The sequence below is a fragment of the Rhipicephalus sanguineus genome, chromosome 8 (genome assembly GCF_013339695.2).
Source record: "Rhipicephalus sanguineus isolate Rsan-2018 chromosome 8, BIME_Rsan_1.4, whole genome shotgun sequence".
NCBI classification, from domain to species: Eukaryota; Metazoa; Arthropoda; class Arachnida; order Ixodida; family Ixodidae; genus Rhipicephalus; species Rhipicephalus sanguineus.
The window spans coordinates 11697163-11711975 of record NC_051183.1 but is presented as its reverse complement, the minus strand read 5'-3'; the positions used below and the strand labels follow the sequence as shown (position 1 = coordinate 11711975).

The 14813-nt window shown below is 44.9% G+C and overlaps 1 protein-coding gene across 1 annotated transcript in view; it reads right to left on the bottom strand.

Annotated features, from left to right (window-relative positions):
• Positions 1–1294: 1294 nt before the first annotated feature.
• The window catches only part of LOC119401374 (kynurenine 3-monooxygenase), a 55553-nt gene continuing 42034 nt past the window's right edge, over positions 1295–14813 (bottom strand). Inside the window, exons 11-14 of the mRNA XM_037668112.2 lie at positions 9797–9879; positions 6478–6579; positions 4578–4637; positions 1295–2237 (exon numbers count right to left, since the gene is read on the bottom strand). Of these exons, the coding sequence (XP_037524040.1) occupies positions 2106–2237; positions 4578–4637; positions 6478–6579; positions 9797–9879 (377 nt within the window). The 3' untranslated portion in view covers positions 1295–2105. The remainder of the gene's footprint in view (positions 2238–4577; positions 4638–6477; positions 6580–9796; positions 9880–14813) is intronic.

The window sequence follows — 14813 nt, the reverse complement described above, 5'->3', positions numbered from 1 at the left end:
TCCCCCCCCCCCCCCTGTGCGCACGCCTATGCCAGGAAGGGCCAGCAACACTCAACACATGCTGGGGGAGTGTATATATAGCATAGTTATCAGAATGATGGCAGTTACTCCGGCGATCCTGTCGTTGGGGTGGGCCGCCGCTCTGCGCAGCTCAGACCTCGGAATCCAGATGTGGGAGACCTATATAAGCAAGCCCGTAAGGCGGCGTTGAGGCAATGCCTTGATGTTCCCCCGTGAGAGATCTAAGAACGGGTCGCGTTAAACCTTGCCGGACAATCAATAAATTAGTATCCATCCATCCATCCATCCATCCATCCATTCATCCATCCATCCATCCATCCATCCATCCATCCATCCATCCATCCATCCATCCATCCATCCATCCATCCATCCATCCATCCATCCATCCATCCATCCATCCATCCATCCATCCATCCATCCATCCATCCATCCATCCATCCATCCAGGAGCATGCTGGAATTGTGACCAGAGCATGGAGCACGAGGGGGGAGCGGCATCTGAGGAGGTTGGCTTGTGGACGTTAGGCGCGCTCCCTCGTCAATTTTTTCCACACGAGCCAAACAAAGGAAATGAAACAGAAGCATGATGGGAATTGTGACGCGAACACGAGGAGGTAGCGGCTTTAGAGGTGGTTGGCCTGTATACCCTAGGATCGCTCCTTCCAAATTTTTTTCCCCTCCATGATGCATACTGACCTTCCAGGTGCGTTATGCGGGCGGCCGCATTTAACCGAATTCCAGGGCTAACGTGATCAGAGTTCATGCGCGACCTCCGAGATGTGCGTCGAAAAGCGGATCTCTGGGGGCTGCATTCGTTGCGGTGAAGAGCATACCGCCCCTCTAATTTGAGTCAAGAGTTGCGAAAGCTTCCTACAGACAAAATGACGTTGCGGATCAAGAACCGGAAACAGGGGTCGCGCTGCTCGCCGAGCTCCTGCCAATCAGCGGCGGCCTAAGTGTCCACAAGGTGGACACATTGAGAATAGCTCGCCAGGTCATATTCAGTGACCGTTCCTCCCGCTGTTTAGGAGCATAGACGAACGCGCATTGGCAGCGGCTGGCGACACTGGGCTAACGGGAAAGGAAAGAAGGTATTTCAGGCCTGGATTATATGGAAGATGTCCATATGTCATGGTGATCACATCGTAGAGGACCACTTTATGCCACAAGTGCGTGAATATATATAGTAAACGAACTCACTGCGATGAAACTTCTGTAGTTTCCTCAAAGTGCAAAAAAAGTACAATAAATCAGCCTCAGTTTGATGGCGTATATGCTTTGAAAATTCAATATGCCTTTATTTGGCGAAAATATAGGGCAATCTACCAGCGTGTAAAATGCACAGTTTTTCTTCTAGAGAACCGCGCCCGAGCAGTACGTCAGCAACATATATCACGGGTCTTGCTTCTCGCATTTCTGCTACTTTTGCGAGGGCAAGAACTTAAAGTTAATTGAGTCTTCAGTTCCTCAAAAATCCTTCCATAACTGGCAAACAATTAAGTAGCCGTACCTGCAGGTGTCCACAAAATCAAGGACGTCACATACACTGTGCTTACAATGTGGGTATACTACAATACTGCCTCGCCTCGCCTTGTCTTTTCGATTTTGCGTCATTTCTGTGGCTTACATAAGCGTCAACTCTTCACGAGACGCATTTTTTTTATATCTTACAAATCAAGCTTAACAACGATTGTTGGGGTTTTACGTTCCAAAACCACGATATGATTATGAGAGGTGCCATAGTGGACGACTCTGGACGTTCTGTAACGTGCATCCAAATCTAAGTACACGGGCCTCTAGCATTTCGCCTCCATCGAAATGCGGCCGCCGCGGCCGGAATTCGATCCCGCGACCTTCAGGCAGCACTCAAGCGCTATACCCACGACCACACAGCGGGTATATATATGCTCAGGAATCCTCTGCAACGTTTTTTCTTCTTCTTTCACGGCATGCAAGTATTCGTTATAACAGTGTCCTTATAGTAACAAACCAACTAGCTCAGACTAAGGTATCGATTGAGCAATGCAAGTCCCTTTGCGCAGGTCTCCGTTGTGACGAAGTCGAGCGTTTGACAAGTTGACGTGATTACATCTGAAGCCACTTGAAGCCGTACACCTGAATCCACTTGAAGCCGTACATCTGAATCCACTTGAAGCCGACCGCCAGCCCTGCGACAACGACGCTCACCAAGGTGCCGTTCATGATGCGAGACAGTACCTGCGAAATGGTACACAAATAATTTGCTTATGACACTCGCTCAATAATAGACATACGGGGGCATAAGTCGGCAAAAAATGTGGAGCTCGCTCAGACTCACTCAAGAAATATACTCGTATGTCGCGCTTAGGGCTCACTCGGACTCAGGCTCACCAAAATTTTCCTCAACCTGATTCACTTGAACTTAGACTCAATAATATTTTTCTCAAATGGACTCACTCGGACTCACACTCACCAAGCTATTACTCACACAGACTCACGCCACGATCTGAGTCTGAGTGAGCCGACTGAGTTTGCCGAGCATGGGGGGTGACCTCACATGTAGGCTGTCCGCCACCGCCTATATATGCATGAAAACAGGCAACATACCAAAGGAAAAGATGAATAAACAACCTTGGACATTCATTCAGAGGTTGGAGGGGAGGAACTACTTGAATTAGGCCTCCTCTACCCTTTCAGCCCACTCGAGGATGACCTCCTGAATGTAAGGCCTCGAGCAGCGCTAGGCAGCCTCCCACTGCTCATGGGTAAAAATTAATTGTTCCAGGAAAGGACGAAAAGAGTGCTTAGGGCACCCCCACATGATGTGGTTACAGGAATCGGAATCATTATGCAATATCAGTCAAAGGAACGAACAAATAGGTTTGCGAAGCCCCTGTCGTGGCAGCTTAGCATGCACAAGTTTGCTGATTGACTGCAGGATATATATATATATATATATATATATATATATATATATATATATACATATATATATAATCAATGAACGGAGATGTCCCTGCATCGTTGCTGCCTGAAGAATGCCAAGAGTGCAGCGGAATGTCAAACCTAGTGACGTCAACTCTCAAGCATTATGCATAGCGCTCGATTTTCGCCCTTCACATAGAAACCTTCGCCTTTCAAACATAGAAACCTCAATGCGAGAGATATAAGTACTGATGTCTCAAAAGCCATATTTCAGAATACCTACAACCTATTTACCGTGTCCGTAGAACGCGCAAACGAAGAAGACGAAAGGAACAGAGGACTGATGTCGTATGTGTTCCTTTATAGTCTTGCGCGTTCGTTCTATACACATTGTCAAGATTAAACAACTCGCCTAAATCAAGGTGTTGTCGGCAGCTAATATAGTCGTATCCACGGCACTGCGCTGGGCAAATGCACTTCGGTAGCGCGACCGCGCATGCACATCCTTAGCGCTATTGATAGCTTGCACGTGACATCATGGACGCAGGTTCTTAACGTACTGGTGCTCCAACATGGCGGCTTCGGTGACGTCACTGTAGCATAATTACGTGGCGATTAACCTGTTTCATGCCCATGGTTTAGAGTCACTTCGTGATGTCAGGTTGTGACATCACAAACGTATTGTCGTTACCTTTAGCCATATAATTTATAGTCGTTAACTATAGTCACCAAAAACTTGGCGGCATACCACGTTGGTGCTCTCACGTGGCTGTTTCAGAGACGTCAGCGCAAGCATCTATATCTATTCGCACAAGTACGTGCAGCGTTCTTCTTTACATCTTTCTCCTCGAGCGAACACCTGCTAACGTTATTTTGCCGCATACATAATCAGGTCGAATTGGATAGTAACAAGGGTGTAAGCAAGGACTTGACGAATGCGCATTCTGGAAAGACAAGGTCGGTCGACCTATAAAAAGAAGCGGCATCCGTCGTGATGGCGTACTTGCTGCTAAATGCACTCTGCTGCTGAGCACACGAAAAAAAAAAGCCTGGGTGGTAAATATAACCCCGAGCCCTGCGCTGCAGCCTGCCTAAAAATCTATCTATCTATCTATCTATCTATCTATCTATCTATCTATCTATCTATCTATCTATCTATCTATCTATCTATCTATCTATCTATCTATCTATCTATCTATCTATCTATCTATCTATCTATCTATCTATCTATCTATCTATCTATCTATCTATCTATCTATCTATCTATCTATCTATCTATCTATCTATCTATCTATCTATCTATCTATCTATCTATCTATCTATCTATCTATCTATCTATCTATCTATCTATCTATCTATCTATCTATCTATCTATCTATCTATCTATCTATCTATCTATCTATCTATCTATCTATCTATCTATCTATCTATCTATCTATCTATCTATCTATCTATCTATCTATCTATCTATCTATCTATCTATCTGCGCGCAGATATTGATATGGAACAGTGTTTATGCCCTGCACTCCGTATCGCAATGTACTAAAACAGCGAAGTCTCTTCCGGAAAAGAAAAAACCCTGGCTGTAAGCTACTGCACCCAATCGGTAAGCCCCGCAAGTGACACACGGAGAAGCAAGATAAATAGCGATACCTTGTCTTGCCACGCTCTGTTCTTGACGCATTCGTGATACCTAATCCTTGAAAATGTAACCTGAAAAGCAAAAAAATAAATCGCAAATATTTCAGTGGTCATAAAAAAGCGTAAAAATTACATTTATATAAATCACCGTGGTATGCAATTTAGCTTCGCACGTATGATAATTCATATCTCGAAAACTTATATCATGAGAGGTAAATTAACCAGTTAGAGAAGCTGTATCGTGTAGAAAATCTGAGGGCGGAAGTCAAGAAGTAAGACGTCTTCTTTACACGTAGTGTGCATGTAGTATATATATATATATATATATATATATATATATATATATATATATATATATATATATATATATATATATATATATATCTGTGTGTGTGTGTGTGTGTGTGTGTATACATATGATGGATAAAGATAACTTCTTCTGAATACCGTAATAAAAATTGTGAAAAGCTTTGTACTACAATATAGGAAACAAAATAAATAAAAATAAATATTTGTTTTGTTTCCTATGTTGCAGTATGAAGTTTTTCACCATATATATATATATATATATATATATATATATATATATATATATATATATATATATATATATATATATATATATATATATATATATTCAGGGTGTCCCAAATATCCCGCAGCACGTACGATTTAAAAAAACGTGCCTATTGTTCCCACTCTACTGTAGTAGCCACTAATTTTTTCGTTGGTGAAGTTTAGTTAATTAGTCCTGATTATGTTTCTACTTCGATAAATACTCGCCTAATCATTAAAATGTCAATGAGGCATATGTAGACACGTTCAAATGACATCTAACTGCGCTATGTTCAACAACGCGCTAACTGCGTGCTCGCTTTTTTGGCTAATAAGGAAAGCCCGCGAAATCTGAAGTATGACACGTGACTAGACAGCAGTGCGCATCAGAGAGCAGCGCCCTGAAGCAGTATCACTGCGAGGTAACAAGTCAAGACTATGCTCGCACCTTTTGCGGGAGGGAGCGTAGTCACGTGTTATTTTTCATATTTCGCGTGCTTCCTTTATCAGCTGGAAAAAATGAGCACGTAATTAGTACGTTATTGAAAATAGCGCAGTTAGATGTCATTTGAGCATGCCTACATATATCTCATTGACATTTTAATGTTTAGTGAGTACTTGTCAAATAAGAAACATAACTGGGACTAATGAACTAAAGCTAATTAACGAAAAAATTAGTAGTGGCTACTACAGTATACTGGGAACAATATGCACCAGGTGTGCTTCGCGTAACGACACTCCTTTTTTGTTAGATCGTGCTGCGTGATATTTGGGACAGCCTGCATATTGCCACGCCCACTTCTTGTCTTGTTTAGATGTATTCGGGTTTGACCGCCAGGGACGGTTATCAACGCTCGACGCTGTCCGCGAAGTAGTGTTCTAGAAGCGTCGCGATTGTAGTAGATCGGTTTGTTAAGATTGCGCCCCGCACGCGAATGTTCCAGCTTTGTCTAGAGATTACGCCGCCACCAGCGATATTGCTGGAAAGTTCGATAGCGCCTGTATAAAAGCCGACGCGCGTGACCGCTTGTCAGTTGATCGACGGTCGACGCTCTGTTCGCCGCTATCAGTTTATTGCTGTAAACTGGAGTTTCATTTTCCCGGCCACAAGTTCCGCCTAATAAAGAGTTTCATCTCGGACGTGCTGACTGCTGCCTTCGTCGACGTCACGACCACGTGACAATATTTAGAGGTGAGACGAGCAATCACCAATTTCCCGGCCCAAGCTTTACGAAATTGTAAGAGTAATTAACTAAAATTGGTCCTTATTTGTTAACGTTTAGTTTTTTAGCTGAGTTACTTCTGATTGGCGGCTCCCGCCCTCGAGCACTACGTTATTCTATAGAGGTATATGTACCGTAGTGTAGAGTGGTATCCAGAAGTTCGGCAGGATGGTGTTCAGGAAGAGGTCGAACTTCTTACGTATCAGGAACGAAGTTGAGTTCACCAGGTGGCGCATCTGAAACAATTGCCGAAAGAGGATGAAGCTCCCAGGTGGGGGCAATCAGTTCAAAGTACACCACAGAAAGAGTGTGGGAGCAGTGCTTTGGCTACGGGTAGATTGCACTGACGTCACCGTGGCCGCCATCTTAGGGTACTGTAGAGAACGCAGAGATCACGGTGATTACAGCGATATTCTGCTTTAAAAAATCACGCCATATCCACGAAGTGAATGATGATTGAGAAGCTGCCTCGGAGATATTCGGGTAAATCGGGTAAACGGGCAATCGGGTTTTGCCTGCGTTAATATCATCATCAAGGCGCTCGAAGAACAAGACGAAGAAGCATGGAGGAAGGAATATACTGAGGAGAGGCCCTGACGTCACTCGTTGTGAAGCCGTGGTGAAGCCGGAAGTCGGCCATATTGACTGGGCAAATTCTCCTCTCTTGTTTACATCCGAATGTGAAGCGAAAGGCGCGACTCTCTCTCCGGCTCGAAAAGCACGTGGGCTGCGCGGCGCGCGCGCCGGTGCTATCCGAAACCAACTGAACGGATTTTAACGCGCTGTTCTGCCGCGATACGGCTGACGAAATCTCTCCGTCTGGGTGTTGTACTCTTGCACTGCCGCCGTTACAATAAACTCCGCTAGTTGCACGTTAAGTTTTTTTTTTTATTTGAACAGTTTCTTGTGAAAATAAAGATGTTATGTCGGACCAGCCAATTCATTGCCGCGCAACGAACCAGGCGCCGAAATTTGTACGGCTTCTTTCAGATCGCTTTTCTTTTACGCTTCTCTTTGGGCTTTATGGAACTTTCGGCCAGGCTGTGAGCTAGGCACGGCGATACAAAAACATGTCTTCTCTGCAATATACCCGGAGGCCCGTAGTTATGCCACTAAAATCGGCGTCGGTGGAGCATGTATACGTGACAGCCCGTTGAGGTTGCGGCGGCCTCCTTGTTTTCGCTTCCCTTATGTCCGAAGCGTAGTGTTTTCAACGGATATCCCAAAGGCCAGGATTTCATTAGGACGAAGCAGCGAACACCAACTGAAGGTGCGTGAGAAGATGTCTCTGGTGTGGATCACGCGCACTGGTACCTACGGAGAACTTAAAGGCGAGGATCGCGTTAGGACGAAAGCTGGGAAAGCCAGCCGAAGGAATGCGTGGGAAAAGGTCTCCCGGATGGATCACGCGCGGACACAGCCGCCAAGGACGGCGGGGAAAGCCAGCCGAATGCGAGGGAAGATGTCTCCGGGATAAGTGGCTAGTTATTTGAGAACAGGAGAGAGAAGGCGCTTGTTTCTGTCTCCCTTATCGGGAACATAGCTAAGCGCCTTGCTTGGTGGTGAAGTGGTGGTTCACGCGCGGACACAGCCGCCAAGGATGGCAGAGAAAGCCAGCCGACGGAAGGCGAGGGAAAAAGGTCTCCGGGATAATTGCCTGTTTATTAGAGAAAAGAGAAGGCGCTTGTTTCTGTTTCCCTTATCGGGGACCCGGCTAAGCGCCTTGCGTGGTGGGGAAGGGGTGGTTCACGCGCGGACACAGCCTTCAAGGATGCCCGCCCGGTTCAAACAGCGCCCGTAAACAAACACAGCATTCCTCCTTTCTTAACGAAAGCAGGATATGATTGTGTACACCTGAGGATTTCGAATAGTACGAGCGGCACGTCTTACTGCGTTGGCACTATCTCTCGAAGCTCCACTGCGAGCACGTCGCTGTGTGCGCGGTCACAGCCGCAATGCCCAGCTGTTGTGTGCCAGGATGCAAGTCGCGCGGCTCACAAGGAGTACCAGCCACCTCCTACCATTTGTAAGTAAATTTACTTATTCGGTGGACGCGTTAGAGTAGAGGCCAAGCGAATTCGCATAGTGGCAATTGTTCTGTAGATTTATAATATAACATGTTATGCTGCGTGTATACATTACTGTGCAATACATATGTTGTGTAACCATCCATTATCAGGTTTCCCAAAGATGCCGTTCGTCGGACAAAGTGGATAGAAGACTAACAACGTTTTTAAAGACTTAACAACGTGACAGATTTTTCGGATTGCTATAGTCACAAATATTTGTGGTGAAATATTTTTGCACGTCACTGAATTGTAGATGTACTGCTCGATGTGTACTTCACAATTTTCCTCCGTACTTGTACTTGTCATAAGTGTCATTAAAATGTGTTTTGCTCCTTCTGTCTTGAGTTCTAAAATAATTTGGTCACCATCGTTCGAACGGCTTTGTCCGACGCGCATTCAACGAGGTGCACCTGGTGACCTTGTGCAGGTGTGAGTAGACATTTTAATGAGTTTTGCTCTAATACAGACAATACTGCGAAAAGCGAGCATCTTAAGCGAAGCAGAACAGGTAATTTAATACGCACAAGCATGCTGTAACTGTAAAGGAACATGAAAAACAAGATTCAATTACAGTCTTGAATAAGGACCTGTGGGCCGCAAATGCATCGTCCGCTGTCATAATTACCAACACCGCATAACTGTCACTGACCTGCAAGGCATTCATTGAACAGATTCTGGAGCACAGTTGCTATCTTCTATGATGGCTCTTCAGCATGATTTTGCTGGACACTGCAAATCCAAAGTACGTATACGCGCGCTCGTTCCACGCTTTCTAGTTCAGAATTCTGGTTACAGCCACCACCGGGAGAACACCGCGTAGCTAACAATGCGGCACAAAGAATGGATGCTGCCGTACAACTGCAGCACGCCACGGTTAGGTGCGAGGCCCACGAAAACGCGCACACCGCCGCTGAACCGCCGGACCGATGCCGCACCGCACCACATCAATAACAAAACGCCGCCATTGTGCCCAGTGAATATGGCCGCCATGACGTCATTTCCTCCACACTTTTCCCGCAGCGCGCCGACTGAGCATGCCCTCTCCTCTCTTTCCTTCCTCCGTGCGAAGAAGACTTCTCTTTCGAGCTGCGCCTGTAGCGGTCGCCTCTGGAGCTAAGGTTACGCTTTCGGCGCGGGACTTTGCCCCATCAAAGAATTCAGGAGCCCTTGCCTAACCGGGAAAATGGGGGGGCGAGCGATCGCAGGACGTGTGCGCGTTTGACATACTACATTGCTTTCTTTATTTATTTCTTTCTTTGTACCTCATTACGCAATGCTCTCTCCTAATTGTTTCCTTCCTCCATACTGGGAATTGAATATTCATCCATGACCTCAGCAGCGAAATGCGTCAGGCAACAACGGAGGACATATCCAGGCAACTCACCTCGACGTAGTTGTAAAGAGCCAGGTCACACATAGCCTCCACGTCCGGATTCCTCGTCTCGGAGAATTCGTCAAAGATGGCGCCTGCATGGATCGCAAGGCGTTAATCTTCAGCATGCGCGCGCCGTTTGCAGCTGAACACTCGCACCGTAAGCATGGGCTTTTTCAGAGAACTGGAAATGCGCGCATATCCTGCAGTTAAAGGGGTCCTGCAACACCCCAGTTGAAAATGACAACAGGACTTGCCTTGAGACAACAGAAATTTCTGTTGTCACAACAAGATTTTTCTGTAGTTACTACACATTCCAATTGTGGGGACAGACTTCTCTGTTGTGCAGCGCATATTTTTGTTGTCTCAACAGAAGTGTGTTGTGTCGAGTGTGTTGTGGTACAAAAGGAAGCTGTAGTACTACGACAAATGTTTATAGTACTCTATAAAAATGTGTTGTCACAATAGGCACCCGGCTGTTACTACAGGAATGTCCCTGCAGTATGCGACAAAATTTTGTTGTACTACAGAAATGTGTTGTGCTACAACAGAAACTAGTTGTCTTAGTGTGTCTTCAATTGTGACAACAGAAGCCTTCCTCAACTAATGCGACAAAAATTTGTAGTACTACGAAAATGTTTCGTGGTACAACTGAAATTTGTTGTCTAAGCATGCATCCAATTGTGACAACAGAAGTGTGCCTTGAGACACACTTCTGCATTACTACATCTTTATTTGCTAGTATTTTGTCCTGAAACCTGATGCCTTTATACACATATATATCAACTGAAAACTGATTGTGCTGTATATCTATGAAAAGTATGCTAGTGCCCAATGTGCCAGTGCACGTGCTAGTGCACAAGACAGAGAAGCATGCAGTCATGATGAAACCGCCCCAGCCATGAATATAGTTGATAGAGCTTGTAGCTTGGGTGAGTTGGTGATTGAATATCAACATGCATGGCTGCATAGCATAAATTGAACGAAGACAGAAGTGAGGACACAACACAGTGCATGCGTTGTGTCCTCTCTTTTCGTTCATTTGTGTTGTGCAGCCATGTTGACATGAATATCCATTTTAAAAATTTATAATATGGCCATGGAACACCCTTTCCATGGTATCGTCAGGACTGAACTACTATACATGTAAATGAAGAGAGCAAATTAAGAATTGAATTCCAATTTCAAGAACTGAAGATTCACTTTTTGGGGTTAGCGCAGAACAGCATGTGCATATCCATGTCCTTGCCAAGATAAAAATAACAAAGTGGACAAGATAAGGTTTTGGGCTTTACATTGGGAAAACATAATGAGGCATGGTGTAGCAGGGGACTCTGGAATAATTTATACCACATCAGGAGCTTTAATGTGTACTTAAATCACATTTAAACTGCATGCATGTTTCTTCATTTCACCCTCATTTAAGTGTGGCTATCATGGACAGATTCAAACGTGCATGCTTCATGCTAAGCAGCTAAATGCTATAGCCTCTTAGCTACCACGTTGGGTAAAAAGCACAATGAACTGAAGTCGTGTATATCTCTTTAATATCAATAATGCATCCAGCCAATACATTTTTCACAAGCACAGAAGTCCAAGATGAGTCTTTTTTTTTCTGTGCTCCTTCAAAACAAAAGCTAAGTACACAATCATTACCACACCAATACCATGCTTAAGAGGACAAATAAATGTACAAGTTTGAAGGAGACATCATTATAACACCACGGACACAACCACCTTCGCATGTTAATTGCTTCTTCAGGTGGTATGAAGCAGTGGGGTAGAGCACGTGCCTGTTGAGATAATCTGGCCTTATGACTATATACAAATGCTTCAAGGAAACTTATATAATTACTCATAAACATAGCTCGTTGCCAGATGCATCACCTTTCAAACTGTGGCAGTCAGTTTCCACAATATAACTTTTCGTTTTCAAGTCTGCCTACTCTTATGAAGTGACTGCGTGTGTGTTTGGTGCTTCTGCTGCAGTGTTTAGATCATGCACACAAGATGCGTGCTATTTGCAACATGCAATCTGGAAAGGCTGCAAGCATGTCGAATGGCCAGTTGCCTGTTGATGAGGAACTATGTGCAAAGTGGCAGAAGAAAATTTGCCGGAAAGATTTTGGTTAATGACAAGTCTCTCCCCATTGTTGTATGCAGCAAGAATATTATTTCACGCCACTATGTTAGAGAAAAATCTGGTCCCTGGTGCAGTGTGAGAAGCATTTGGGGGGTGTCTGCACAACCTGAAATACCTCTGCCCCCTGCAAACCCTCAGCAAAGAAACTGCGTAAAGATAGAAAAGCTTGAGATTCTACTTCTTCGAGCAAGCCAGAAAACTAGAGAGAGCCAGATGGTCATGAGCCTGCGATTTCGTTTGCCCCAAAAAAGAAGGTTGAACAGATCATCACATAAACAATAACAATGCACAACGAGCCAGTTGACACATTTCATTGATAGCGAGGCTTCTGTCACAGGTTACACATTACCCTGTAGGTGGAAGGTCCGCAGCAGCTAGGCGCTGAGAGAAAAATGTTGAGCTTTTACGGTAACAACAAGCACTACACCTCACTCTTATAGAATTTCGTGGATGTTCAAAAGGGGGAAAAAAGCTGCTTTGCAGCCTCATTGAACTGAAAGACATTGAACGTTGCAATCCTACCCTGAAAAAATCCTCAGAGCGGATCATACGGTGCCCTATTTTGCTCAAATGCCATGACCGTGCCTGAACCAAGCTGCTGACATCACCACCGCTCACTGTGGAGGTACGCCAGTCGTAGCTCATGATCATTGAAAATGAGTGGTTGAATTAAAGAAAAGCTGCTTTCACAAAGCTCCTCTCCTAAGCCGCACCAGTGCAAGCCTTCATTAAGAGTAGTTGAGCTTTCAATAAAGCCATAGTGCGTACAGATGATCGGACGTCTGACATGGTATTCGGCATCAGACAGGCAAGAAAACAATAGCCGAGCAGCACGAATGAAACTTTTGCTAACAGTGTACTGTATGCGACGAGCTTCAAGGAGTAACCATTTCGTAGAACGTGCCATGTTTTGTTATTTCAGAAAAAATCCAAGCGGAAGAGACTTGTTTTCCTAGATGAATGTCGAATGTCTTCATTGAAATTGTTGAAAAATGCCGTTATTCCTCAGAGCACAGTGCTGGCCAACAAGCGGGCTGGATGCTAATGGCAGCTGATGAAAAAATTGTAGTAGTGCGGCGTCTTGAAACGATTGCGCAGGGTAAACAGCAATAGTGCACCTTGTGGCTCTCGACAGAAGCTATGCTGGCCATGCTTATGCATACCATACCTATGTTCGTGCGTTTGTATGTGTGCGTGTGTATATATACACAGGCAAAATCGAAAAACTTCGAGGAGGGCCTACCCCCCAATGCTACGCCAGTGCACATACTATACGACAGATGTCTTGTCGAAAGTCGTGTTCATGTTGCACATGTTCACAAGCATGCTGGATCTTTAGAGCCACTTAGTGAGCCATCATCTAGTGTAACGGCGAATCACTGAACACACCAAAGTTTCACTGCACCCCCATGAAAGAGGAGTTGCTCTCAAACGAGTTCATTTTTTTAGCTGTGAACCAAACCCTATAGCTAGGGCTACGTGTTTTCAGCTTTATCCGAAAAAAATTCGATAAAATTCGTTGATAAAATTTTTAACAATTCGGATTTATTCGATAAACTCTGATTTCAAGGGCCAATATGACCTCGTGCTGTTCTTTATCGAAAGGGCAAGTTATAAGCGCTCATTGATACATCTTCTGGTATGACCGATTTATAGATTACCATGCCTAGCTGTATTAGGCGATGTAGCTGTAGGGTGCTCCGACTCAGCTTCCTACATGCAGAAGCTTCACAAGGTCTTGCAACTTTCGAACCCCAAATTCAAGGCGCTTCAATTCAAAGATCCACGCCACCTACTTAACAACGCTCTGGAGGATGGAATCAGGACGAGCTCGTTCAACGTAGTTCACGATTTTGTAGTGCCCTTTCCTGCCCTGTTGAGGTCGTCACGGGAGCTGCGCCATAAGTTTGGTCTTGTGTGCTTGGCCATGGGCATTCCCATCAAGTCGCTGAAAACCGTATGTTCGCTGAGGTGGTTCTCTTTTTATGAAGCTCTAGAAGATACTTCGGACAACTGGCGCGCCATTTCGTCTTTCTCGAGAAGCTACGAAGCCAAGGGAACGAAGTGTGAGAAGCTCAAGAGTCTTATTTCATCACCTGAAGCTGTGCACGACTTGCTCGTTAAGGTGAGGTTTCTGAAGACCAATTCGTGTGCCGTGCTCTCAATCGTCAAGGAACTTGAGGCAGAGAGTACCCTGGTACACCAACTTTATCCCGTACTGGGGGTTCGTTTGCACGCACTCATCAGTCAATGGCTTGATCCAACCGAGGTCTTCGCATGGGATGTCACAGGTCTGTTGGACCTCCTTGACGAGACTGACCGCTTAATGACTGTTGCAGACTTTCACGGATACTACGCTGCTGTCGCCGAAGGGTGGAGACAGACATCTGAGAGGAACCTGTGCGATCAACTACATTACAACAAAGAATCGTTTTGGTACTGTGTTCAAATTGTGAATACAAATGTGAAGCATGAGCTGCCCTGCGCGCTCGAAACCTATGCGCCTATATTTTAATTAGTGCTCCTTGAAACTGACGACATGAGCCAGCTCCTGAGTGATTTTGCGAACTATCAGTGCTATGAAATATGTAACATTGTTGAACCCCTGTCGTTTTGGAGACTTCACAATTTCCAGTGGCCAGTGCTTTCCCGCTGTGCGTTGTGTCTTCTGGCGCTTCCTGTTTCTAGTGCTAACGTTGAAAGGGCATTTTTAAAGCTCAGAGTCATCAAACGAAAGGAGCGCGCTTCGATCACTGACAGCAACCTCGCAAAGTATGCTTGCGTGTTTTACAATAAGCTTTAAGCATAAGGTTGTTATACGCACAAATACAGGTATTTTGTGTTCAAGTATTTCGCTTGTGCGTATATGTTTGTGTGCATTCAAAC